This window comes from Sabethes cyaneus, chromosome 2, assembly GCF_943734655.1.
Source record: "Sabethes cyaneus chromosome 2, idSabCyanKW18_F2, whole genome shotgun sequence".
Taxonomy (NCBI): Eukaryota; Metazoa; Arthropoda; class Insecta; order Diptera; family Culicidae; genus Sabethes; species Sabethes cyaneus.
The window spans coordinates 66,937,618-66,963,907 of record NC_071354.1 but is presented as its reverse complement, the minus strand read 5'-3'; the positions used below and the strand labels follow the sequence as shown (position 1 = coordinate 66,963,907).

General features: G+C 41.5%; 3 protein-coding genes across 12 annotated transcripts in view; 1 reads left to right on the top strand and 2 right to left on the bottom strand.

Annotated features, from left to right (window-relative positions):
* The window catches only part of LOC128738510 (uncharacterized), a 55,112-nt gene extending 51,323 nt beyond the window's left edge, over positions 1 to 3,789 (bottom strand). For 2 of the 9 annotated variants that reach the window (XM_053833701.1, XM_053833706.1), the window contains exons 1-2: positions 3,677 to 3,789; positions 908 to 1,254 (exon numbers count right to left, since the gene is read on the bottom strand). The gene's annotated coding sequence lies outside the window, so the exon portion shown is untranslated. Of the gene's footprint in view, positions 1 to 907; positions 1,255 to 1,501; positions 1,802 to 3,676 lie in introns of those variants that run through there. The other 7 variants (XM_053833705.1, XM_053833703.1, XM_053833702.1 and 4 more) reach the window with 7 other exon arrangements.
* Positions 3,790 to 4,926: 1,137 nt separating this feature from the next.
* LOC128735523 (uncharacterized) lies at positions 4,927 to 5,753 on the bottom strand. The gene is made up of 2 exons (XM_053830006.1): positions 5,246 to 5,753; positions 4,927 to 5,178 (listed from the first exon to the last, which is right to left on the bottom strand). Exons 1-2 carry the CDS (start codon positions 5,594 to 5,596, stop codon positions 4,927 to 4,929), a joined length of 603 nt encoding a protein of 200 aa, XP_053685981.1. The 5' UTR covers positions 5,597 to 5,753.
* Positions 5,754 to 6,156: 403 nt separating this feature from the next.
* Positions 6,157 to 9,492, top strand: LOC128735544 (nitrilase and fragile histidine triad fusion protein NitFhit). 2 transcript variants are annotated; one of them, XM_053830025.1, is made up of 4 exons: positions 6,157 to 6,477; positions 6,544 to 6,918; positions 7,830 to 8,331; positions 8,953 to 9,492. In XM_053830025.1, the coding sequence occupies exons 1-4, from the start codon at positions 6,265 to 6,267 to the stop codon at positions 9,300 to 9,302; spliced, it is 1,440 nt and encodes a 479-aa protein (XP_053686000.1). In that variant the 5' UTR covers positions 6,157 to 6,264; the 3' UTR covers positions 9,303 to 9,492. The 2 variants fall into 2 exon arrangements, with proteins under 2 accessions (XP_053686000.1, XP_053686001.1); XM_053830026.1 differs by having other exon boundaries at positions 8,420 to 9,067.
* Positions 9,493 to 26,290: the final 16,798 nt, after the last annotated feature.

The window sequence follows — 26,290 nt, the reverse complement described above, 5'->3', positions numbered from 1 at the left end:
TGTAGTGGCGGTTAGCATGAAGGCCTCTCACTACGGGGTTCTGCGGTTCAAATCCCAATCCCGTAGTAGTCATATATGACCAAGCTGTTGAAGTGAGTATAATCGAAAAAAATCGAATGAATTAGAACTGGGAACAAGCCAACGGACAGAAAAAAAAGATATAAAACTGATTCGTCTTTAAAAAGGTACAGCGCTCAAACCATTAAATATTTTATATTTTAAAAACTAATTTCAAGCCAATTGAAGGAATACAAATGGTGCTTTATCATATCAATAATCTGTTCCAAGTGAGTCGAGCGACTAATTTTCAGCCAGTCATTCTATAGTACAGGATCAAAATAGAAAATAAGCCTCCAACGAATTATCGACTACTAAAGAAAAAGCTTTATATTCCACTTGGCAACTCCGAATTCTATTAAGCCGAAATTTGCAATTGCTATTAGAAAGAATATTCAGACAAAATCAAATCGGAAAACTATTTCATGCGCAACAACTATTGTAAAGTGAAAAATCCTCCATGTGTTAAAAAGTATCACACCTAATTTCCGGTTTTATACGGCATTTACAACACAGGTACCGGCGATGAAGACCATGTTACCCAATCAAAAACGTTTAAATTTCTGCCGACGTAAATTTACTTGATTTGGAATTAGGCTTCCCCATAACCGGTCTTTTATACAGCAGCGTGCAGAAAATCGTACCCCAATCTGGTTTTTTTTTTCAACGCAACGAATACAAGCTCATCTGCCATATCATTTTATGCTTATATCACTGAATTCTTGTTCTATCAAGAGCGATCAGAACCACGCACATTACGCGAGAAAAAAGGCAAAACAACAGAACCTGTATTCGGATAGATAAATCCTGAACCTAACCATGTGAGGAGCAGCAACAACGAGCAACTTACCTTGGATGGAATTCAGACTTCTTCAGCTTGTCGCTGCTGCTGCTGCAGTTGAATTATGCGAGGTAACCTTCGTTCTTCTGGCTGCGTTCTGTTCTTTTAGCAAACCTGCTACACCAGACGAGTGCAGACTGCGTAGTCTACAGCTGCCAATGTTCACTAAACCATGACTGTTGCGGCACCAATTAACACTGCAGTCCTAGCAACGACCGGCACACAATCCGGAAATGTCCGGAATATCCTAGAGTTTGCACAACTTGATCTTGAATGTCTTGCTGCCTCTTCCTTCCTCACTGTTCCAACACTATATGCAATACATCCTGCCTTATTTGGATCTACCAACTAATAAACTGCAGAAAAATAAAATTTAGGTATTTTATGTTTGATATTGATGAATAACTTTCTGCTTTCAACATCCTATTATTTTCTATCATAGCATGAACAAATAAACAATGTAAAACTGTGACACTGGCGATGATTAATCGATAAAGTGCTATTTTTGCAGCAACAATTTCGACAGGAAAAAATTTATTCTTCGTGGCTCAATGGCCCTGCTATTGGTATCGGAGGAGCACTAGTTAGTACTTTTGCGAATACCTCTCTTGATTTCCGACTACTGCAAAACTTTCATCAAACCTTTTTCTGCTGACAGTGGCTTCTTCTATGGTATCTTTGTAATGGTTTTATTGGCTTTCAAGTTCACATACCGTCGTGGCCTGGATGGGCGGAAAAAAATCCGATTTCTGTTCCCGAGCCTGACAGTTTCACCGTAAAAACACTCGCATAATTGCAAAACGCTACTCGTTGCACTAAAATTTCTTCTACAACTACTTTTGCAAGTAAAAATGTTGAAATTGCACGACAATTTGCATACTTTTTTACAAATTTTACCAGCAAGCAAAGGTGTCTTCAATTCGGAAATTCACTCAATTGTAGAGAAAATTTTGACGTTTTGATTATTTTTGTCGTCGCCCGTCTAACACAAATACAGCTACAACGCAGTTATGCATTCGACAAAAGCACGGCACAAACACAAAACCACAACTAGGCGCCACATCAATACTAGTGCAGCTATAAAATTTCAACTGGACGGTCACCGCATTGTGGGAGAAAACAATGCAAAATTGGTACATATCGTTTGCGTGGAAAGTCGTAGCTTTTCAGTTTATTCTCCATCACATATAATTAAAGTATAGTGCATGTAATATTAAGAAAAAATGCTAATATTTTGCAGTCTCCGATTATTTTCAGGAAGTTTCCGTACTTTTAAATCTAAGCTTTGACAACTGATGTTAATTGATTACTGCAGATACGCGTCACAGTAAAAAACAGTCATTATTTGATGACCGATTATGGCCGAATTTGTAACAATGTTCATATTTTATCATCAGCGACCTATTTTGGATGCATGTGTGCATGTTACATGCAACTTTTTACCTTTCTCGCCAAGGAAAGATTATAAACTGAACTAAATATGATTAGAATCGTTTCTCGGCCCCGGTCACTTTACACGTTTCATCATGTTGGTATTTGCATTTCCCACACAATTTGTTTACACTTGCGGATACGCCAAGATTTGACTTCTGTTTTTCGAGAAAACCTTTAGAACTGTGTAAGTTCCACTTTGCCAATGTTAAATGAGGTAGATTAAAAGTTGTGCACAAAGGTTTTAATGCAGGTATGGTGACGCAAATCAAGTAAAGTTCAATAGCTTAACCCTTTAAGGACAAAGTGTTTTGCAATTTTTCAAAAAATTGTTTTTAAAAGAACTAACTTTCCTAGAACATGTTCGACTACTGTAATATGAAGCGTAAAAGCCCAGACACAATGCATACGGATTTTACTACGTTGCGGAAATTTGAGTTTTTCCATGGATTTTCTGTCAAATTGCCGCAACGTAGTAAAATCCGTATGCATTGTATCTGGGTCTAAGTATTCAGCAAACGTTGTTCCACTTTTCTACTTTTTAGGTCACGTAACCGATTTCTAGTGCTGAAAGGTTTAATGAGATTAAGGTGGCCGGATGGCACAAGAATGTATTTTACGGTAAGAAGTAGTTGGTGTATGACAGACCGAATTAGGTGACAAAATTTAGATTTCGAGAAAAAGGAATTATAATCTTGAATGTTGCTTCTGTGCATCGTTTGTAGCTTTCAATCGTTTGAAGCCATTTCATAACTGACTGTTTGCAACACTTTGTAAATATTAGAGCTATGTTAAATGTTGCTCCGGAAATTCATGACCGTTTGCTGTCATTATTTTTTTCTAAATTTTGCGGACAAAACCCCGATCAAGCCGAAAATGCGAATAACTCTTATTTAAATAAATCGAGTAGGCGAGTTCTTTATCTAAATCTTAGTAAAACAAGCCATACACTTTTAAAGTGAACCTGAGAGCGTGAACGCATACAAATTAAATAGCGGAGTTGATTGAAAATCACTAATCATCTAAATTTGAAGAAAGTATCTATTCACTGTTAGGTGGAAGTGTTTTGAAATTGTTATTTTCCATGTGGCTGATTGCACTTATACTATTGCAGAAGCCGAATTCACACGCTCCAAACGTCAAAATATCGAGAGCAAAAAATCTGCATTTTTCAGCGGTCCTTCTCCTTTGCACGTTCAAAATTCCTATGCCTATCCTTTCTCTGTCACTCCCATGAAATTTTTATCGATGATTAGAATTTTATTCTAACTTGTTAAAGTTCTTTAGATCAGAATTCAGAATATATTGAATAATTCCGTATCTCTCAATTCAGTTTAACATTATCACCTTTATAAGCGAAAATTTAACTTTCACACTACACTACCATAACCGAGTGAAAGTTCCGATTTTGCAATAATTTTCCGATTGAAAATTGACCGACCGACGGACGACGAACGAACCACAACCGAACCGCGAATGCCGCACCAGAAAACGCAAAACGATGATGATAATGGAAGTAAGATAACTTCCTTCCTACAAAGGGAAGAATGATTGATGCTGTGCTTTTCTGTCATGTGCACACATTGCTATCCTTAAACGTTAACGGTAGTAAGCCAGAGTGAGATGAAGGCATTCGATTGTCGGGTGTCAGTGCAACCAGCCAGCGAATTGGTCGTTCTTTGAGCAAGGAACGCTCGGAAATGGAACCGAATGGGCGTTGAAATCAATGAGCACAAAAAGGTGTGGAAGAATTTTTCTGTCCAAATAACTTCAGATATTTATTTGAAAACAGAATTAACAAAAGGGCGAATGTCGCATGCGTAAACAAACCAAGTGAGGGTTGCTTTTCCTATGCTGGTCTAGCAAAAAAATAACTCACCCGTTTGGTTTACATTTGCGACATTCGCCCTTTTGTTAATTTTATCTAGATTTGTTTGTATCAATTGTCGAGCAACATTTGAAAAGGGCGCATAAGCCAACTGTCAAACAGAATGAGTGAGTTTATTTTCCTATGTTGCTCTAGCAAAAAATAACCCTCGTTCGGTCTGTTTGACGTTTGGCTTATCCGCCCTTTTCTAATGTTGGTCGACAATTGCTGATTACAAGAACTATTTTTCCACATTTCACAATGTAGCAGAACCGGTCCTCGTTGAATCTGACCTTTTGACTTGGGCCAAGTCGTAGCGACTTTACCATGTTTAAATCTGTGATCTGCTACACATTCGCCCTTTTGTTAGTTCTATCTTCACTTCATCACTTTTTTTACTATGTCATGTGGTCCCAGGGCTTTTCTACATCAAACAAATTTCCATCGAACCGTTTTTTTAGATAATACACAAGCAAGTCATGCAGGAGTCTGAACTTGTTTACACATTTTATAGGAAACCAATATGTACGTTTATAAAAACCCACATCTCTTAGCAAAGTATGCTAATGCTAATCCCGCAAAAAAAATTCTTTGATTCACCTGCGTTTGACTGAACCAGAGATTTAGTTTGCTTCAAACTCGACGCCTACGTTCCTATGCATGGCATATTTTAGCAAAAATAAAACTAAATAAGATATATCAATAAGCAAAACATTTTTTTGGATTATTTTCATATTTCGCTCGTTTTATCTTTCGATTGTTGCATACTTCTAGTGGAGTATCGTGTAATTTGAGGCGTTTCATCACGAACAGTGTATCGTCGTTTAAGTCGTACCGTAATGCCCTGGAAAACCTCCAAAATCATATCTATGCAGTAGCTGATATCTCCCGGATTCTTGCAAACCGGGTTAGAATACAAATAAGCTTCCAGGTACGATGGATCGTTCAAAGTCGGATCTGCAATTATGGCAAAAAGGGCATTCTGGAAAACGGCAATGGTTCCTCGGTTATACCAAAATTATTTATTTGAAATCTAACAGTAAACCTACCCTTAGAATTGCATGAACGTCTTGATAGTGTGGATCTTCGCACATGATTGCCACGGTTTTCATAAGTTCCGGCCATTGCTCTCGTTCGGCACAGAGACTTGCAACTTCCTGCAAGTTAGCTGTATCGAACATACTCCTATCTAGTTTGCGATTGTAGCCGACACGGTTTGCGATGTTTCCATGACAAGGCCTAACGTGATTACGTGCCGGTGTCGGTTTGGAATGTAGAAACTCGAGTGCTCTTTCCAGTTTGGCTTGTGGAATCTTGTAGGTTTTGATCTCCTTAGATGAACGGGTTTTGGATTTTACACGTCGTGAGGAACTGCTGTTCGATCTCGCTCGTTGCTTCATTTTAGTTTTTCTGGGCCGACAAATGAATTGATGATGCGTTGAAATCAAAAATTGGGAATATTCTAAAAAAGCTGTCCACAATCTGTATAAAGTCACTCTACTGATAAACAGCCCGTCACGGTCTCCAGGTTTCGTATTCGTTTCAACTTTTAAATCAGAAATAGATCAGACTCCTCAGACTCAGATCAATGAGACAAGCAAAACGAGCAAAACCACAACAAAAATAACGAAGGAAAATTGAAACATTTGGCAAATGGAACATAATGACAGTTGACAGTAACAGGGTGTGTCTTATATGATATTTTTATTTATCAGTCGCATCGGTCGTATCCAGGGGCTTGCGATGGGTGCCATGTTTTTGTTGCCAACATCTCAGCACATCTCGACAAGCTTGGCAGCAAATCTACCTGTCAGACGGGCGCTATTTCTTGCATTTCTTGAAATAGCGCCCTTCGTTAAGTCGACTGTCAAACACCGTTCGTTAAGATTGGGATAGCACCCCGCTGGTCGTATCAGTAAAATAGTAAAATATTTATAAACAAGCTATTTACTAGCTAGTGATCGCTATAGTGATTCATTAGCATAATTATTGACACAGAATCGGTATATCCAGCGGTATATTTGCACTTTATAAGGCAGTTTTGTAACTCATTCTTGTTTAAGCTTGAATGTATACCCGATTTTCGTGTAGATTCAGCAAACTGCTGAAGTTCTCGTTCGATCAGCTGTTTGATCCAGTAAATTCTCGCAACCTGAGCAGTATGAGAACTATGGACAATCCAAAAATTGCAATCGCTCAGATGCGATCGACTAATGACAAACAGCATAATTTAAATCAGGTGATAAACATCGTCGAAAAAGCAAAAGATCAGGATGCCAAGGTAATATAATAGTATTCTATTTATAATGTGAAAGACTGTTTCATGGTGGTATACCTTTATTTTCAGTTTGTTTTCTTTCCGGAATGTTGTGATTACGTGGGTAATAACCGAGAAGAAACACTAAAGCTATCGGAACCTTTGACTGGACCAACGGTAAACAAATATGCACAACTTGCCAAAGAAAACGATCTCTGGATTTCGTTCGGTGGGGTTCACGAGGCAATCTTGAATGGCAATGCTGATGATGAAAAGGTTGAAAACATCTATAATACTCACATCGTAGTTGACAATCGGGGGACGATAGTGGGCAAATATCGCAAACTACATATGTTCAATGTAGTAACGCCAGAGTTCAAATTCCGAGAATCAGAAACGGTGCGCTCCGGCAGTGAACTGGTTCCGCCGATTGAAACACCGATAGGTAGGCTGGGAATGCAGATCGTAAGTATTGCAGATGAACCATATTAAATACTTACAACGGCAAGGTAGGTTGCCATACAAAATATCTAAAAATGCGAGCGTCACGGAAAAATGATAGCTTTTGAGCGCTAATAGTAATAACTCGGTGATTTCTCAACTAATTCGAAAGTTATTTATATCAGCCGATCAGAAATTTTGCAGCAAATTAAGCTATACCTTTAGCGACAGAAATTTACTTTTAAAATTTTGCTATTAATAATTGTAATAATTGATAATTGTCATAATTGATCAATGAACTAATCACGAGTAAGCACATTTTCGCTTCCCAGGCTAGAGACAAGAACCATATGCACCTGTGATTTCATTCAGTTTTGTTTCTAAAATTCAGTGATAACGCCTACCCATCGCAACTGGTTAAGAATTATCCTTTTATGTCAGCCTAAACTATGTATAATGTGCTGAAGACTATTACATGCCTCTTTAAATTACGTAAAATGCAGCTATCATTTCAGTCAACTTTCCAGACCCGCTCTCCAAACAACCACCTTCTCCCCAGCCCGTGCTCGACAAAGTTTCTTAATTACTGAGTGCACCATATACTTTCCCTGCCTCTGATTGACTTATTTATACAGCGTTTATCTTCAAAGCACAGATAAATTACCGCATTTAACAAGTAAAAGATGGATTTTTTGTAGACTTTATGGCATGTTGCGCCGTAATATTGAAAACACCGGTCGCCCAATTCCACGTCCTCAATTTCTGGTCAAGTTTGGTTATCAAATTTCTGTAACGATAAGCTCGTTGGTGATCAAAATGGCATTTCCAACACTATTTTAAAAAGTAGTCTTATTATACAGCTTATTAGTTGCTTTAGTCTTGAAATAAATCGCGTTTGAGAGAATGTTTCTGATCCTATATGTTTCTTCTTGCAGTGTTACGACGTACGTTTTTCAGAAGCGAGCACCCTTCTGCGGAAACAAGGAGCAGAGATAATAACCTATCCGTCTGCATTTGCCGTGTCCACGGGTAGAGCTCACTGGGAAGTGCTGCTGCGAGCTCGCGCTATCGAAAATCAGTGCTTTGTGATAGCGGCAGCTCAGATCGGGTTTCACAACAAAAAACGCGAAAGCTATGGCCATGCTATGGTTGTTGATCCCTGGGGAGTTGTCCTGGGGGAAGCCGGTCAGCAAGATCTGGACGTCGTTGTTACGACTCTAAACTATGATCGGCTGGGTAGCGTAAGGCAGAATATGCCCTGCTTTGAACACCGTCGTGATGACATTTACAATTTGTCCTGTCGCGATGCACTAGCAGGACCGCCATTGCTGGAGCAAAAATATCTATTTGGAGGATTCGATATACCAAAAGAGACGGTTTTCTTCTCATCGGAGCATAGTTTCGCATTTGTCAACATCCGATGTGTCGTTCCGGGTCGTATCCTTTCAAAATAAAATTTTATTTGGTTCGATGACTTGTCTCGATTCAAATATTTTCCTTAATGTGCTTATTGTTAAACACACAGATGTTCTAGTGACCCTGAAGCGTCCTGCATTTCGGTTACCCGACCTAACACCGGCGGAAATTAACGATTTTTTCCAGACCATCTGTAAAGTTCAGAAAGTGGCAGAAAAATTATACGGAGTCACATCGACTACGGTAACCGTACAGGATGGGCCAGATGCTGGCCAAACGGTAAATCATGTGCACTGTCATATTTTGCCTAGGCGTAAGGGTGATTTTTCCGAAAAGCGTCAATTCTATAACGAGCTCAGACGGCATGATAAAGATCCAACGAAACCCAAACGATCCCCAGAAGAAATGAATGCCGAAGCGAAAATGTTTCGAGAAGAATTCCTGCGAATGCAATGAAATTGAAAGATGCACTTGATTTTGAATAAAAATTTAAGATCACAAATAGGTAGTTGATTATGTCAATAACTGTTCTATTTTCCAACAGGTGTACGCAAACAGCCAACATAATTAGTTTGAAAAAATTAGTCGATCAATTGGTCAACCGCTATCAAATGTTTTCCTTAGCTTTATGCTCTCATGTAGACGTTCTAGTGTCCACAAAACGTTCGGCAGCTCGACTTCCCGATTTGACACCAGCAGAAATCAACGACTTTTTCCAGACCGTTTGTAAAGTTCAAAAAGTGGCAGAAAAGTTGTACGATGCCACATCGTCGACGGTGACCGTACAGGATGGACCTGAAGCGGGTCAAACAGTGCAACAGGTACACTGCCACGTGATGCCTCGCCATGTGGGTGATTTTCCGGAAAATGACCAAATTTACGGTGAGCTCAACCGGCACGATAAAGAACCGGAACGGCCGAGGCGAACACATGAAGTGATGGTAGCCGAAGCGGATAGGTTTCGGGAGAGTTTTGTTAACCTGGGCTTATGAAGTTTAGTTACGAAATCGAGTTAGTTCTAGTTATGGGGAAATAAAAGAATTATGTTCTTTTCATAGCATAGCATAGCATAGCATAGCATAGCATAGCATAGCATAGCCAACCGTACACATCATGGGTGGCTGATATGATGTACCCGTAAGTACACCATACACCTGGCCATGTCCTTACGATTGTAAAAATGGGTACGTTAGTTGACCACCTACTTTAAGAGGATGCGCAAAAACTCACGCAATCTTCATAGGTGTTCTTGTACCCAATAATATACGATATGAATAAAATATTAAAAATAAAATGAAATGGAGCATATATGAGAAAAATAGAACAATCTCACCATCAATCCTTCGAATGAAAAATAATTACATCAGTTTCCATCATCTAATATCCAATAATTAATTTAGTTGTTCTTTATGATATCCATGTGCATTATTTAAGCTTGTTACGGTTAGAGTCTTAACTGTACAATAGGAGATGCTTGATGAACTAAAACGAAACAAAGAATTAAAATAACTTATTACACTTACCTACTATCAAGGCCGTGTGGCTCAGCCGTCTGCATCTGGGAACCACGCGACATCGCACCTCCTAGCTTAGCTACTCAATAGAGTATTACCGGGTATGGCCACGTGGAGGTGCTAGGTAGGAGCTTGGGCTGGCAAAAGCTATGTTGGTCGCTGTCTCGTTTGCCTTCCCCATTTCATACCCAAAAGAATTATGTTCTTTTCATGTTTATTTACTCTACAAGTTTTTAAATTTCGTTCATTATTTTGCTTATTCCCTCGATCAATAAGAAGACAAAAGCTACATTTTGTCATGAAGTGGTCACCGGTGGTCTTTCTAGTAGACAAAGGTAACGGTAGAAGAAGTAGGGGAACAAGGGGTAAGAAGGCCTGGCGGGGTAAGAGTTGTTTATTAGTCTATCTAAACAATTTCGAGACAACCTGTGGCACTCGGCCGTATCCAACGTCAAAACTAGAATCAAAACAAACTTTTCGTTCGCAGTGTCTTCATGCGATATAATTTCAGCAGCAACAAATTTAAGGGTTTTCAGCAAAAAAAGCTAAATCTTTTGACGTTTCTCTTACCACTGACTTTAATTGGGCAATTCTTGTTTTGCGTGTGGTGGAAAATGTATAGAAAATAGTATGGATTGAGAGATAAAAGCAAAATAATGTAAATTGTTAGCTAGGGGTAAGACGGGCCATTTTTCACTGGGTAAAAGGGCCATACGTCATAGTGCTTATAATTGCCTAAAGTTCTCCTGTTAAGTGTCTTAATAGATTTTAAAAATATTGAATGAAAAAACCAACCTTTTTCCTGTTAAATTTGACTAACTATTTTATTATTCCGACAGATACGCATTTCGTTTACGACTTGCAGGCTTCATCAGTGTCTTTTTCGAAATAGAGTACACTTGTAATAAAAATTATCCCTGAATCTGAGATCATCCTGTCTAACACAGAGCCTCCCACGTCAAAAGAAGCCAACAAGTGCCATTCGAATAACACAATCAATGTAAATTTGGATCTAATGGAATCAAAATTCGATGATTCCAATTCACTTAACGTTGCCTCCTTTACCTTCACCTAAAGTTAATGGTATTCGAAGAGTAAACGTCCTGCTGACAAATCAACAAAAATAACGCCAAGAAAAGAGTAAATAAAAACCAGTGGAGTAAAATAACGTCTACTCTTATTTTCAAAATTGAACTAGTAGTAAAGTTCCTTCTTTTAGCAGGTGTCTAAATTAAACTATACCTTCTTTTAGCATGTACCTAAAAACCCCTTAAGAACTTGTTCTTACTTAGTTAATATAATATTGATATTGTGTTTACAACTCAAAGAAACCTTCAAATCTGACACAATCCGCCATGGTCCGTCTTACCCCTTTGGTGGTCCTTCTTATCCCGCCTGGTTGTGAACAAGTAATTTTTAGACGTTTCGAAAATTGATGAAAAATCACGGAAAAATAAACTAATTAATTCTTTATATAATTTTTAATGGTAGATAAATGAATGCTTTTCCATGTGTGGAACAAGAAAATGTGAATTTTCGTACACATTTTATGCTAGTAATTTATTCGCTTAGGGGGGACGTCTTACCCCGTCTTCCCCTAACGAAATACGCGTCTCGACACACGCAAGTCGGCTTCAATCTGGTCGAACCATCACCACGTTGGGCCCCTGTATTCCTGGTACCGGTGGGGGTTCTTGAAGAGAAAGGATTTGTCTGCACAGTCGTCCCGCATCCTTTCGACGTGACCGGCCCACCGTAGTCTCCCAACAATTGCCAGGTGTACGATGGGAATCTCTCCTAGTAGTGTTTGCAACTCGTGGTTCATACGCCTACGCCACTCTCCACTATCCGTTTGTACTCCGCCAAAAATAGTCCTCCCCCGGCAGCTTTGCTGTGTCCCAAATTATAACAATTAACCGGTGCAAGTCAGTGGCCAGTTTTTCTGGTCTCACGAACTCCGCGCCGGTACCATCTTTTCAAGCCGAATTGAAATTGTTCTTTAGCTGCAAGATGGCCTCCTTAATTTCGCTGGCACCTCTTATCCGTTTGTTGCACCGTCGAAATTGCTTTCCCCGTCGCCATGGTTCTCCATTCGGGCGCCATTCAGGTGTTCATCGAAATGCTGCTTCCATCTTTCGGTCATCACACATCCCGTCACATTTCAGCTCGAAAGTCCTAATAAGCTAATAACAACAGCAACATTCTAGCTCGCGGCACAAACCCTTTGCGGGATCTGTTCAGTTTCTGATAGAACCTTCGCGTCTCCTGAGTACGATGCACCTGCTCCACCACCGCATACTCCTGATCTTCCAGGCAGCGCTTTTTCTCCCGGAAGATTTTGGTTCGGCTCTCCTCATCCAACACTCTTCCACATTCATAGCTAAGCCAGTTGTTTTGCTGATTCCGTGCCCGATGGAGCACTCCGCTACACTACTAATAACTGTTTCGATGGTGTTCCAACTGTCCTCGAAAGGGGCTTCATCCAGTTCGTTCTCTTCCGGCAGCACAGTAAGTGAATGCGCGTAGTTTACAGCAACGTCTGGTTGCTTCAGCAGCGCGAGATTTAACCAAAGCTGGCGTCGGTACCTAATGTTGTTCACAACGCGGAGTTATGGACGCATCTTAACCATCACTAGGTAGTGGTCCGAGCCAACGCTAGCGGTTCGATAGGATCGGACGTCAATGATGTCAGAGAAGTGCCGACAGTTGATCCAAGCGTGGTCAATCTATGATTCTGTATGATTAGGTGACCTCCAGGTTCTTGAAGGTGGTATAGTCGACAAGGCTTAAGCCCCTTGCGTTGGTGTACGATGATCCATCAAATCACCGGTTTGCGTTCCTGCTCCTGGTCGACCTGACTAAATCCTGGTGGCTATCTTAATATCATGTTTTGGGCAGCGCTCGTATTCACGCTCCAACTATGTGTAGAATTTTTCCTTGTTATCGGTACTTCTTGTGCACGTTGATGATGCTTGTGTTGATGAACCGGCACTTGATTCTCAAACTGACCATTCGAGGATCCGTTTCCGCATCTCACTCATCACTATGAAAGCTGCGCCCAGCTCGTGTATGTTGCCGCAGCTCTGGTAGATGGTATGTCCATCTCTGAACATACGAAGCATTGAGCCCTTCCAGTATATCTCTTGCAGCGCTACGACGTCCAACTTGCGGCTTCTCAATACGTCAGAGAACACTCGCGTGCTCCCTAGGAAGCTGAGAGTTCGGTAGTGGGTAGAGTTTTCGTAGCATGGGTCTCTTTCGCGTTGTTCCAGTCATAATTTCTGAGGAACAAATTCATTGTTTATTATTTTTTCATAGCGGCGGTATGCAAGACCTTGCCAGACCACTAAAGCTCAAAAAAGCCCTCCTTCCCTGTTAGTATAGGTCATCTCTACCAAGGTTGCTCGTATCCCGGCTGGTACCACGAAGAGGTAGATATAGTGTTGTTGAACAATGTGTTGTTATTAAACCAGTGTATGCGCTCAAGTCGAATTTTCAGACAGGGTTGATTAAGGCCGTATTCCTATCTCGGTTCCAGTCGCTGCAATGCAATGTTTCAAAGACAATTTGTTTATCGAATCCGTGCCAAATTCAGGACCCATCTCCACGTTTTTCAGTCTTAGGTTGCCGCTAGGGCTGTCGGTGTTAGGCACTTTTGGTGAAGACCTAAACAGAAGGTGGGTCACCGATCTTTCAAAAGCATGCTTTGGCCGACCAAATAGGTTAAAAATTTTGGACTTTCGACTCCGGTTATGAGATTTTTTTACATTAAATTGTACAGGAAACGCGGAAAATGTACGCCAGCCTCGTTCCACTATGAGGGTTGAAATTGAGTTTGCAACTAAGTTAAAAATTGGGCTGAAAATTAGATTAGATTAATTTGAATTCGGACTTTAATTTGGACTTAACGTTTCATTTGAAATTGGGCTTAAAACTGAACTGGAAATGGGATTTGCAACTGGACGTAAATTAGGATTTAAACTGGAAATTCACAGCCGGCTATTAGAGTACAAGACAGTTACGAGGCTAATGCAACAATTCTACTGACTCTAACTAGCAGCACTGCCTAGCCAAGATTCGAATATACGACGACTGGCTTGTTAGACCAGCTTAAACTAAGCGGTTAAAACAATGGAATTAAACTGGACCTAAAATTGCACTTTAAACTAGCTTTGAAACTGGACTTTTAAGCTGAAGCAGGACTTAAAATTGTGAAATTCGCATGAAATTAGACTCATATTTAGGATGAATCAGTTTGCTTTACTTAGTTTTGCTTAGAAATGAAGTGGGAATTGGACTTAAAATCGAATATGAAATTGAAATTGTGGTTGGACATGAAAGCGGACTTGAACTTGGATTGAAAATCTCACATGAAAATGCACTTAAATTTGGCCGTCTAATTGCATTTAGATTTGGACTTGAGGCAGACTGGATTTACTTTTACGCAATTAATTTACTTATTGCAAAATTAGCGGTTATTGAAATGATAGCTCCATACTTTCGGTTTACACATTGAGGAATTATGTTATTCTATAATAAATTTTAGCGAAGGTCCAAGCCCCAGCCTGGACTTACCATTGAGCAGGTGTAATACGCTTAGCCATTTATTTTTTTCGCTAGAATGGATTTTGTTTCCGATGCTTCCAACAATTACAAAAACTTCCGTTCCCACCGAAGTCTGACGCAAGGTTCCTAGCGCATCAGGATTTTTTTTTCATTTCTTCAAATTTGTAGTAAGGAAACTTGCTTTTAACTATTTTCAAAAATTCTGGTATTTGAGCTTCCAGCATAATGAATGTCGCGCCATCACTCGAAATATTTGAGAAATATTCTAAAGTCTTTCCTAGCAGATCCTTTAATGGCAAAAATGCTCAAAATGCGTAAAGATCCCTGATATTATTTTCTAGATTCGTTATTTGAGAGCGTCAAACAATTTGGTGGCTCATACAATGAAACATTTTTACAATAAAGATGCTCTACTGTGACTCAAACGGGTACAAGAGCTTTGATTATTTGACCCACAGCATCACCATCTCCATCACTAGTAGTCGAAGAATCTTTTCAGCATTAACACTAAGTTGTTTTTCTATAAGTTTTACAATCTTCTATCAAACCTAATTCTCCTTTTAATTCTATTCATTTTCATTGAAAAAAAAGAACCTTAAATCGATAAAAAATTGCTTTGAATAATTTTAATGGAGGCGCATAGTCTTTGCTTAAACTAATGCGGTTTTGCGGTATTTAGTAGCAATCGATACTGGATAAGTTGTCAAATAAGTTAACACATAACACATTTTAAGATCGATAATGCGAGTTCCATTAGTCGAAGAAAAAGTTTGACTAAAATGTTTTGTAGTCATGAACTGGAATAATGAAGATAGTCGTTAAAATAGCTTTACTTCTCTAGGTCCGAGTATTTTCAAAGACAAACCTGTGTTAGGTAGAGCTATGTTTCGTGTTTTCAAAAATAATACTTAAAATGTACCGCACTAAAGTAAAAATTTATCTGCAGAACTGGCTGTTTTATGCAGGGGACGGCAATAAATTGCAGTGCAGTCTTTTATTTTATGTTTTGAAAATTGCCTTTCCAAATTAGAGACTCCACAACAACTCTCCGAATGGCGCAGCTTTCCACTGGTATCATCAAAAAGATGCCTTTGAGGTTTATCTTAGCAACTATATATATACGACGACGAGATGAAGTTTTCCCGCCCAGTCAGCTAAACTTTTAATGTCGTCGGAGTTTACCACTCTGTTATCACATCATCACCTACGCTGATGTAGATCGAAAATCTTAACACGCTGAACTGAACAAAAAAGGACTTAATTAGGCTCTTCAGCACATGCCACACGTAGCACGAGGTGTTTCTATCGAAAAGATACTCCTTTCTAAATTCCTATCGTTAATCTAGCTTACGTTAGGTAGCAAAAGTGAAAACCAAGTGAACGGGAGCACGTATTCGTCTATTTATAATGGTGAAGAGAAGTGTAATTCCGACAAAGGTTACGCTTGAACTCAGTTTTAGCCTTGAATAGAGTAAATTTTTTGAAGCAGAAGAACTGTTGTCTTATAACAATAGAAACCAGCGGCTCACCCGCCGTGTAAAGGTACCAGTACACTGTTTGCTTTATCGTCAAATTTTCTTCCTGTCAGAATTTGGGCAAATTTTGGTATTTGACAGACATATTTGTCTTGCCCAGTACACTGTTTGTCAAATTTGATGTCAAAAATTCGATCTGAGACGTTACCCGTGTTACAAAATCAAATAAATTTTGACATATTTTGTGGGGCCAGTACACTGTTTGCAAAACAGCATGAAATTCGTGAGATTATCAAATACATTCGGCCCGAAAATGTTTGCGCCAGCAGATTTCTGTGCAGATCAAACAGAGCAAATACGCAAAAAAAAGTACGCTCGCAAAGTGAGGCAATTCATTTAACAGGAAGCTGAAAGCCATTTTAATTTTTTTAAACACGTTTTAATACAGGCATTATTATTAATTCAAAATAATTAATACAAATTACTGCGGTATGAAAAAATGCAATTTATATACACTGAAGTCGCTTTTTACGAGATTTTTTACGCGACTATTTTCACGCGGTTTTCGGAATTTACGCGGTTTTTTTTACGCGGTTTTCGGAATTTAGGCGGTTTTCTGAATTTACGCGGATGTGGTCAAAACGTCTATTTTTACACGTAGTGTTGAAATCCACAGTTTTTTTACGCGAAATTTTGTTTTTTAAGCGGAATTTACGCGGTTTTTTTACCGCGGTTTTCGGAATTTACGCGGTTTTCAGAATTTACGCGGTTTTCGGAATTTACGCGGTTTTGATTTACGCGGGAGGTATCCTTCGCGTAAAAAGCGACTTGAGTGTAAATTCAATTTCTACATTTAGTGATGTCCGGTAATTTCTCGATTAATCGATTACAGCATGGAATAATCGAATAATTTGTAATCGAATACTGCCGACACGAGTAATTCATTAAGCGAATAGTTTAAATAAGATTAAAAAAATGAGAATAATCCCCATTAATCGTTCATAATCGAAAGATTAATCGAATAATTTAACGAAATATTCGAATATTTATAGTCGAATACTACTAGCTAGTGTTCGACATCGGAACGAAAATTGAAGTCCGGGTTCCGGGCCGGTCCGGTTAAAAGGCGGCACGAACTTTGTTATTCCGACTATAAAGACTAATGATCCGGTCCGATTTGGCTCTGCTCAGGTTCCGGAACCGGAACCGAGCCAAATCGGACCGGAATAAAGTCGGAATAAGAAAATTCGTGCCGATTTTTACCGGACCGGAACCCGGACCTCAATTTTCGTTCCGATGTCGAACACTACTACTAGCACGAATACTGAACTAATCGACCAGTGCCTACTCGATCGATTAATCGGCAATCGAATAATTAAAAATTTCGGACATCACTAATATCAATACCAATGTCAGCCGTGTCGCTGATATTGGTATTGGAATATCAGCCGAATTGACCATTTTACGAACCATAACAACATTGCTGATATTGATTTTGCTTCACAGCTCCCAGAAATACAGATATTTGTGCATGCATAAATTTGGGACCCTACCGTTTTCTCCGGAGTATTTAATTTTCTCAATCTAATCTTTTCAATAATTGCTTATTGCTATTTAATGTGGTTTTAACCAATTGGTCATTCACCAATTCTTTTAAATAACATAAATAGTTTATGGACTACTTTAAAATTCAGGAACATTAGTAGCGCCAGGAATCACAGCAACTGAAATAATTGATGGGTCCCAAATTTATGTATGCACAAATATCTGTATTTGTGGCAGCTCTGTTTTGCTTTCCCGTGGGGCATCTGCGGATTGTCAAAGTACCAGCACAGCACAGGGAAAGCGCAACATCGATATCAGCAAGTCAGCATGTCGCTTTGTCACGTAAAATGCTCTTTTTTTTTACGAGTTGGGAAATCTGCTGAGCGCCTTAGAAGATACGGTACTATCAGACACCTGAGAAGATACCTCAGGGAGTGGGGTTTAGGTATCCCGACCCCCCTAATGGGGCGTGAGGATCCAGACCCACTAAAACCCTACTCGAGTCTCCAGCCTCAATCCCCCCTGGCACCACCTTATCGGTATTACTTCAGGGAGGGGTATTGTGCTTAATGCACTCGCTTAGATAACTACTGGACTATGGTAGTTAGGCTGTTTATTCGCCGTTGATCGGCTCTCCAGTGGGTTTGTAGCTCGAGTACAATCTGGGTAGCAGCCGCATTGACCGCTCCCCAGATGTCCGAGCTGGAACACATCTTTTGGACTAAGTTATCCGGAGTAGTGTCCTGTCCGCTCACTGCCATCATGCTGCTTCTCGCGCCCGCGAAATGAGGGCATATGAAGAAAGCATGTTCTGCCGTTTCCTCAACATCCACGCATTCGGGACAACGGGGGACTCCGCATGCCCAAACTTATGCAGATACTGTCTGAAGCAACCATGCCCTGACAGAATCTGTGTCAGGTAGAAGTTGACTTCGCCGTGGCGCCTGTTGACCCACCCAGATAGTTCCGGGATAAGTCGGTGTGTCCACCGACCTTTTGTGGAATTAGACCATGCCCGCTGCCATGTGGTCATCGAGGCCGATCTTGTGGTACTCCGTATGCCTTTAGTTCCTCGTTGGTTGAAGCACTCTACGTCTTCGCTGATGATAATGCCAATAGGCATCATACCTGCTAGGACGCAGATTGCGTCATGTGAAACTGTGCGATACGCACTCGCCACTCTCAAGCACATGAGACGATAGGTGCTTTCCAGCTTGGCTAGATAGCTTTTGGTACCTAACGCCGATGACCACACCGGCCCGCCATACCTAAGTATAGACTGGACCACGTTGGCTAATAGCCTTCGTTTGCTGCCATATACCGCAGAGCTATTAGACATTATACGAGACAATGCCGAAATAGCTGTGGAAGCCTTCTTGCAGGTATAGTCGACGTGGCTCCCGAACTTGAGCTTGTCGTCGACCATGACTCCCAGAAGTTTTAAGGACCGCGTTGACGAAATAGTGCAGTCCCCGACGCTGATCTTTGCTTGCTGTACCGACTTGCGGTTGTTCACCACGATAACCTCCGTTTTATGATGCGCTAGCTCCAGTTTCCTGGATCGCATTCAATCTTCAACAATGCTTATAGAGTGGGCAGCCGTCAACTCAACCTCTCTGATAGATTCACCATAGACTTCCAGGGTGATGTCATCCGCAAAGCCGACAATCACCACCCCTACCGGGAACTTTAGCTTCAACACCTCGTCATACATGACGTTCCACAACACCGGGCCCAGTATGGAACCTTGCGGAACCCCTGCGGTGATTGGAACGCACTTCTGACCCTCCTCCGTGTTGTAGCATAGCACACGATTCTGGAAATAATTTTCCAGGATCCTGTACAGCGACACCGGCACTTGGACGTTCCGAAGCGAGTTGGCTATGGAGTCCCAGCTAGCGCTATTAAACGCATTTCTCACGTCGAGCGTGACAACTGCGCAATAACGAATACCTGTCCTCTTGGGCTGGATTGCCACCTCGGCTGTCTTAGTGACAGACAAGATGTCATCCACCGTAGATTTGCCTTTTCGGAAGCCGAATTGGTTCCTTGACAGACCGTTTGTACCCTCAGTGTACTGTACGAGTCTGTTAAGGATAACCCTTTCCAACACCTTGCCGGCAGTATCGAGCAGACAGATCGGCCTATATGACGAGGGGATACCCGGAGGTTTTCCCGGCTTCGGCAATAGGACCAGATTCTGTCGTTTCCATCTGTCCGGGAAGTTGCCAGCTTCCAGGCATCTACTCATTACTGCCCCGAATAATTCGGGGGTCTCCAGAATAGCCGCTTTAAGGGCCATATTCGGGATTCCGTCTGATCCCGGTGCCTTGCTCACCTTTAGGGATTTAGCGATCTCAATGAGTTCCTCGTTCGTAACCGTTACTTCCTCCCCGACCTCTAAACCACCGTCGCCCACGTTACTTTGGATGTTCGGCACGGAGACCGACCATCCTACGCTATGGTCTGAGATACTGGAACGTCGGCCGTGGGACGACTCAGCGGCCTGAGGCCAGGGCCTTGGCTCGTGGCGCGGAAAGAGGCCCTCAATGATCCGCTCCAGCATCTCTGGCGATCTCTCTGCGGGTGCCATCACGCCCTTGGCCTTTGCCATTACGATCCTGTAGGCATCACCCCACTGGTTCGCATTGGCACTGGCACATAACCTTTCAAAGCAGGCTCGCTTGCTAGCTATTATCCCACTCTTAAGCGCTGCGCGTGCAGAAACTAGTGCTACTCGACATTCTGCTCTGCCCTCGTCCGAACGAGCTCTTTGCATAATTCTCCTTGCACGAAAGCAGGCTCCGCGGAGTTCCGCAATTTCTTCTGTCCACCAGTAAACCGGTGACCTACCATACCTAGGTCGGCTTTTCCTAGGCATGGTGGCGTCACACGCTCGCGACAGCACCTCAACCAAATGATCAGCGTTCGGATCGGGCATATCGCGATCACCGCACTCTCTTCGGATCGCTTCCACAAATACTTCAGGATCGAAGTATGATGTCTTCCACCCACGGGTGGTTGGAGTGTTGGCTCTACCCGCCGCCTGCCGCCTCGTTATCTGACCAACACCATAGCGGACCGCCTGATGGTCACTGTGAGTGTAGCCATTGTCTACCCTCCAGTCTCCTATCAGACCAGGGCTGCCGAATGTCACGTCGATAATAGACTCTGCACCATTCCTGCTGAAGGTACTTATGGTGCCGACGTTGGCCAGGTCTACGTTGAGCTTTGCCAGAGCCTCAAGCAGAATCCGACCCCTATGGTTCGTGCGACGACTTCCCCACTCAACCGCCCAAGCGTTAAAGTCGCCCGCCACAACCACCGGCCTTAGACCAGTCAGCGCAACTGATACTTGGTCTACCATCCGCGTAAACTGCTCGATCGACCAACTCGGCGGAGCATAACAGCTGCAGTAGAACACTCCACCCATTTTGGCAACCGCAAATCCCTCGTCTGCAGTTGACACAACCTCTTGAACCGGGAACCTGCTTGTCGTCCATATAGCCGCCAACCCGGACCTATCCGAGACCCAGTTACCGTTTCCGGCAGGGATGCGGTATGGGTCCGAGATGATGGCAATGTCCGTCAACGACTCAGTAACTGCTTGGTATAACAGCTGCTGGGCCGCATGGCAGTGGTTCAAGTTTAATTGTGTTACCTGCACTACGCCCGTGTTTTAGTCGCAGGCGCGCCTGCCGGGCACTTTGAGCCTCCTGTTGTGTGCTTAGCGTCCCGTTGGCCTGTACATATCAGGCACTTAGGCGGCGCCGAACAGTCCCTCGCTATATGGCCCGTACCGCCACATCTTCTACACAGGTGGCTTCTGTCAGGCCCCTTACAGCTCCAGGACTTGTGCCCTCGCTCAAAGCACCGGAAGCAAGCCTCCGGCTGCTGGAACACGCTCAGTGAGCATACGGACCATCCCACCTTCAGCTTGGCCGCCTTCAGGGCTGTATTCCCGTCTACCAGTGGAAGTCTTATTGTAGCTACCTGGGTTCCCGCCGGTCCCTTGCGCAGACGAACTGCTTTGGTAGTCACCACCACGTTACATTGCTCCTTGAGAGCTCGTGTCAGTTCGACCGCTTCAGTGATCTCGTCCAGGTTTTTAAGCTGGAGAGTCATCTCAGGCGTCAGTGCGCGGATCTGTATGCCATCACCAAGGACCTTTTCTGCCAGCACTTTGTAGGCAGAACCCTTCTCAGTGGCATCCTTTTTGAGCTCAAGGATCATGTCGCCGGTGCGGGAGCGGCGGATACTCCGTACATCCGCGCCAAGACCCTTCAGCTGCTCATCCCCTCTCATGGCCTTCAAAACTTCTGCATAGCTCAGCCCCTCAGTTTTGAGGATAAGGGCATCGCCTTTGCTCCTCTTTTTTCTGGCCACTTTCGGTGGAGTTCGATCCTCCTCTTTCTTCCTGGCCTTCTTCTTTTTCACTGTTTCCCACTGATTGTCGGGAGCTAACTGCGTCTTATTACCCTCGGAGGGTTTCACAGTTTGCTTAAAATGCTCTTTACATAAAGGCATTGCTTGGTATATAATAAGTTCGGCACAAACTTTTCAAAAGGTCGTAAGCAGATGCCAGATATATGCAACAAACATTTCTGTTGAATAACAGTTAATCAAGCGCTTATTACCCGGTAATCTATACCCCTACTATTCAAGAAAAATGAATACTGCGGAAAAATAATGTCCCAAATTTATGCATGCACATAAATTTGGGACATTATTTTTCCGCAGTATTTCATTTTTGCAGTCTAATTTTTGCTATAATGTACATAGTTCATGAAGTACTAGTACGTATTATAGAGATTGCTGACATTTACCGCACGCACAGTTCGCCGCGTATACGTATACGCGGTTTGTTTGCATCTCCAAATTTTTTTTCGCTGCGAAAAATTTTTCACGATGCACACAAACACTGTAACACGATGCACTGTATTAGTCGCACATTAGCAATCCTGATACCGTCCGTTATTATGGCAGATGGTGTAAAAAGCTGGATAGCGCATCACTGTGCGATTACAGCGCACTTCTTGCGACACACAAAACCAGAATAAAATTGAATGTCACACAGCTATCCACCTATTCACGTGCGTAATGACGGCTAGTGGATACAACTTTCGGAAAACGTTAGCATGCTTTTGGCTTTGTTCACGTTAAGTTAATATTTCCAGCCTTAATTGTCGTTGTAGAACTTTCAAGCATACGTGAGCGGAGTTCCCAAAAGCAAATAAACATTGTCGAAAAATGTACCCACTAGCCGCCATTAAGCGCGTGAAAAGGTGGATATGCATACAATTATTGTTCATATTTTCTAGTAAATTATCCATGTTAACAGAAACAGAATGTAGCCTTTCGATCCTGAAATGAACGTTTACATGCTGACTATTTACTAGATTTACTAGAATAATGTTTCACATATGTAGTATTATATACGTGGTAGTGCCTAATTTTAGAGGGTATTTAAGGTGAAATTAGTCGTCATCGATTCTGCCAATTTCAAAAGCAGTTTTTTTGTTTGAAACAAAAATTCTGTTAATGAAAATATATTCGCTGTGTTCAGATTGGCAAGAAGAAGGCAGTATTTATATTTTTACAACCAGACCCCAGCTATTGGGTCCAAAAACTGCTTTCGAAATTAGGCTCTCCGACGAAAAGTTAATGACTGCTATTTTCCCGTTAAACAAATCATGTTCGAAAAACAGGTCTATTAAGTGATCTCCTCATTATTCATAATCTTTTTAACTTTTCACTATTGATTTAATAATGTCCTGATTTATTCCAGTGTCATTTCCTTTGCAAAACTCCCTTTCTGCACGATTTTTCCTGTACCAAATTCGATTTTGACAGCAGTTCAAATAATAAACATTGTGAGCTTTTTTGATAAGTTTCAAGCAAACAAACCGGCGAACAGCGCAAAATGTTACGAAAACAAATTTAATTTGATTGGCATATTACACTGTTTTACAAACCGCCAAATTTTATTGGAAAAGCTCGGCGACATTTTGAAAAATAAAATTTGTTCGAATATTTGGTTGGGTCAGTACACGGGTTTTCAAATTTATTTGATGAAATAGATCAAATATTGGATGATTCAGCAAACAGTGTACTGGTACCTTAACACATATATCGGATGGAAAAGCATGGGTGTAAAAGGTCCTATTTATCTATCCCTAGTTGTGAACGACCAGCAAAACAACTGCGAAAAATTTTACACGCTTGGACAAATTTACATTTAAATTGATGCTTTGCGATTTGCGTTGTAAAATACTTTTGCTGAGTCATTTTCTCCCCGGCGTGTTTTAGCCTTGAGTGTAGGTATAATGTGGAAATCCTTCGGATCCGCAAGCTTCGGTAATCCAGAGAAGGTTATTTCAATTTGCTCGTCTTAACGGTTTAATCTTTTATTTAATTTCGGGTGGGAGAAGGTAAAACGATTGATAAACAAGGTAAATTTTGATGGTCCAGGATATTCGTAAAGGCCAACTTTCCTAATTAGTTTTGATTCTTTCGTGAATAATATTGAACAAGATTTCGTTTACTAGAAAACAACAAACAAACTTTGTTGTGTGTTTTTCTGTTCGGGCTGGTGAGCAAATACTGTTTCCGTCCATCGGTACTCGTACCGAGCTAAATAAACAGCACTGTGAAGGAGCATGCTTGTCGTTCGGGGATAAATATTAAGTGCTCGAGCTCGATGGTTCGAATCACACACAAGAAAGTTTATTGATTAGCAAACTACACGCTAAAGTAACAAGTATTCGAATCCTATTACTAAAATTTTTTCTACTATTTTTTAAGTAAAGTTGACCCCAGTATCTATCGATATGGTTTGAAAGTTGATGCTCAACTCAATCCCTAATATCGTCTTCACTGTTACCGTTGAGCAGTCGGTTGGTTTACCCTCTTGTGTTGTAAACTTCTCTTACTTTATAAGAACTGAAGAACGTAGAGCTCAACAAGTTGCTCGAGGCAGTCTTCTTACGTCTAATAAGATTATGTTTGCAAACTAAATTGAAACGTAAACAAAAAGACAGCCGGTAATTGCATGAGTAGTTTAGCACTTCCTCTTCGTTGGCTGGTGTAGACGCATGGTTATCGATGGATGCACTGTTCCCACTAATATGATTCACTTATCTTACATCTTATCTAGTGGAATATAAAACCTTATATCAACTCATCGAGCACCACAAACCTCTAGCTCATGTCATGCATTGATCTAGTCAAACGATGCGTGTTAAATGTGTAAAATTCAACCAACGCCATCATCATGCGTGTCAAGTTTCCTTGGTTTGGTCAGCAGAGGAGTACCATAACGGCACAACGGAGATTCATAACTTTTCATTATAATAATAACAGCTATGTGCCGTTGCCTCGTCAGACTGGGGACAATGACAAGTGCGAGAAAGGGCAGTCACCAAGCCGGATATAGCATTCAGCAGTGAGTGGAATTTCAAATTTAATTAATTTCGAAACTTTACCGACCGTTGCATTATGGTGAGCCAGGGCGGTTCAATATGGGATAAGTGCTTCGAACGGTCGACCACAGCAAGGACTAAGTCTGGGTGTGACAATGTATCTGTGCTATTTTTCATTCAAGGTTTTATGTGTGCTGAATGCAAAAACTGTTTTAAGCTGTTGCTTGGTGGTAAAACAGAAATTTTTGGCGAAGTATCGGAGATTTATTTGTGACCCCCGATTGTGACGGCCCCTGCATATGTTGAGCCTTATGGCTATATCAAACAATAAAGTAACAGCTGTTTCATTCTGTTGTGTTGTTAAAAAAACTTCTTCCGTAAAATAAATCTCGTGGAAACCCGCATCCCAACACATAATTTGTTCTGCACCAGTAGCAAAATGGCAAACTTTAGACTAAATTCTCAACTTTTTGCTAGATAGCAATCATTTTTATAACTAGAAGTGGAATTCAATTGATATTTAAGTTCATATCCAAAATGTAACAATATATATAACCCACATTTGTAGCGACAAAAAATATTTTTTTAATTATATCGAGCTAGGGGATGTTACAATCAAAATTTGGTGGACTCGTACATAGAGTTAGCAAAATTGTCAAAAGTGGCCAAATCAACTGTCACCAACGTAACAAAAATGTTCGTAGAACGTTTATCAACAGCCATGAAGCCAAGATGGAATGGCCGGGGGGAAATGGAAAGCCACAGAGACGACAATGAGAGTAGGGCGCGCTTTCAAGCGGGGGATGAGCTGGAGGATTTACCCACAGTGATCACCAGGTGATTAAATATAGCATCGGGCAGCGGAATACAGAACTAGGGCGAGCCGCGAGGTCGTCCAAACAGAAGCGAAGAGATCGTTTTTGCGCCGTTGTAATGATCGACGTAAAAAACGCTAACTGGGAGATCATTGCCGAGTCGCTGCATAGAATGCAGGTCCTGGAATATCTATGCAGAATTCTGAAGAGTTACTTCTGGAATCGGGTGTTTGTCTATGTTACCGCCAAGGGGCGTAAGACGATAAACATTACGTCAGCTGTTCCGCAAGGCTCAATCCTCGGATCTACGCGTCGGAGCGGGATGTACAATGGTGTACTGACTTTGAAGTTGCCCAGAGGTGCAGTAATTGTCAGCTTCGTGGACGAAATCGTGCTATCGGTGGCCGGCAAATTACTGGAAAAAGTGGAAATGCTGGTAATAAAGACGATTGGAAAGATCGAGAACTGGTTGCAGGGGGCAAAGCTACAAATTGCCCACCTTCAAACGGAGGTCCTGCTGTTTAGTAATTGTAAGGCAGTACAGCGGGCTGTTATTACCATTGAAGAGCACGTCATTACTTCAAAGTGTGCTGTCAAGTCTCTTGGAGTAATGATAGACGACCAGCTGAACTCCAACAGCCACA

Excerpts from the sequence above, each read along its gene's own strand:
- LOC128735523 (XM_053830006.1), bottom strand. The coding sequence starts at position 5,596 with ATGAAGCAACGAGCGAGATCGAACAGCAGTTCCTCACGACGTGTAAAA. Across the intron at positions 5,179-5,245 it reads ACGTTCATGCAATTCTAAGG|AATGCCCTTTTTGCCATAAT; the intron begins GTAGGTTTACTG and ends GCCGTTTTCCAG.
- LOC128735544 (XM_053830025.1), top strand. The coding sequence starts at position 6,265 with ATGTATACCCGATTTTCGTGTAGATTCAGCAAACTGCTGAAGTTCTCG. Across the intron at positions 6,919-7,829 it reads GTAGGCTGGGAATGCAGATC|TGTTACGACGTACGTTTTTC; the intron begins GTAAGTATTGCA and ends TTCTTCTTGCAG. Across the intron at positions 8,332-8,952 it reads CCGATGTGTCGTTCCGGGTC|ACGTTCTAGTGTCCACAAAA; the intron begins GTATCCTTTCAA and ends GCTCTCATGTAG.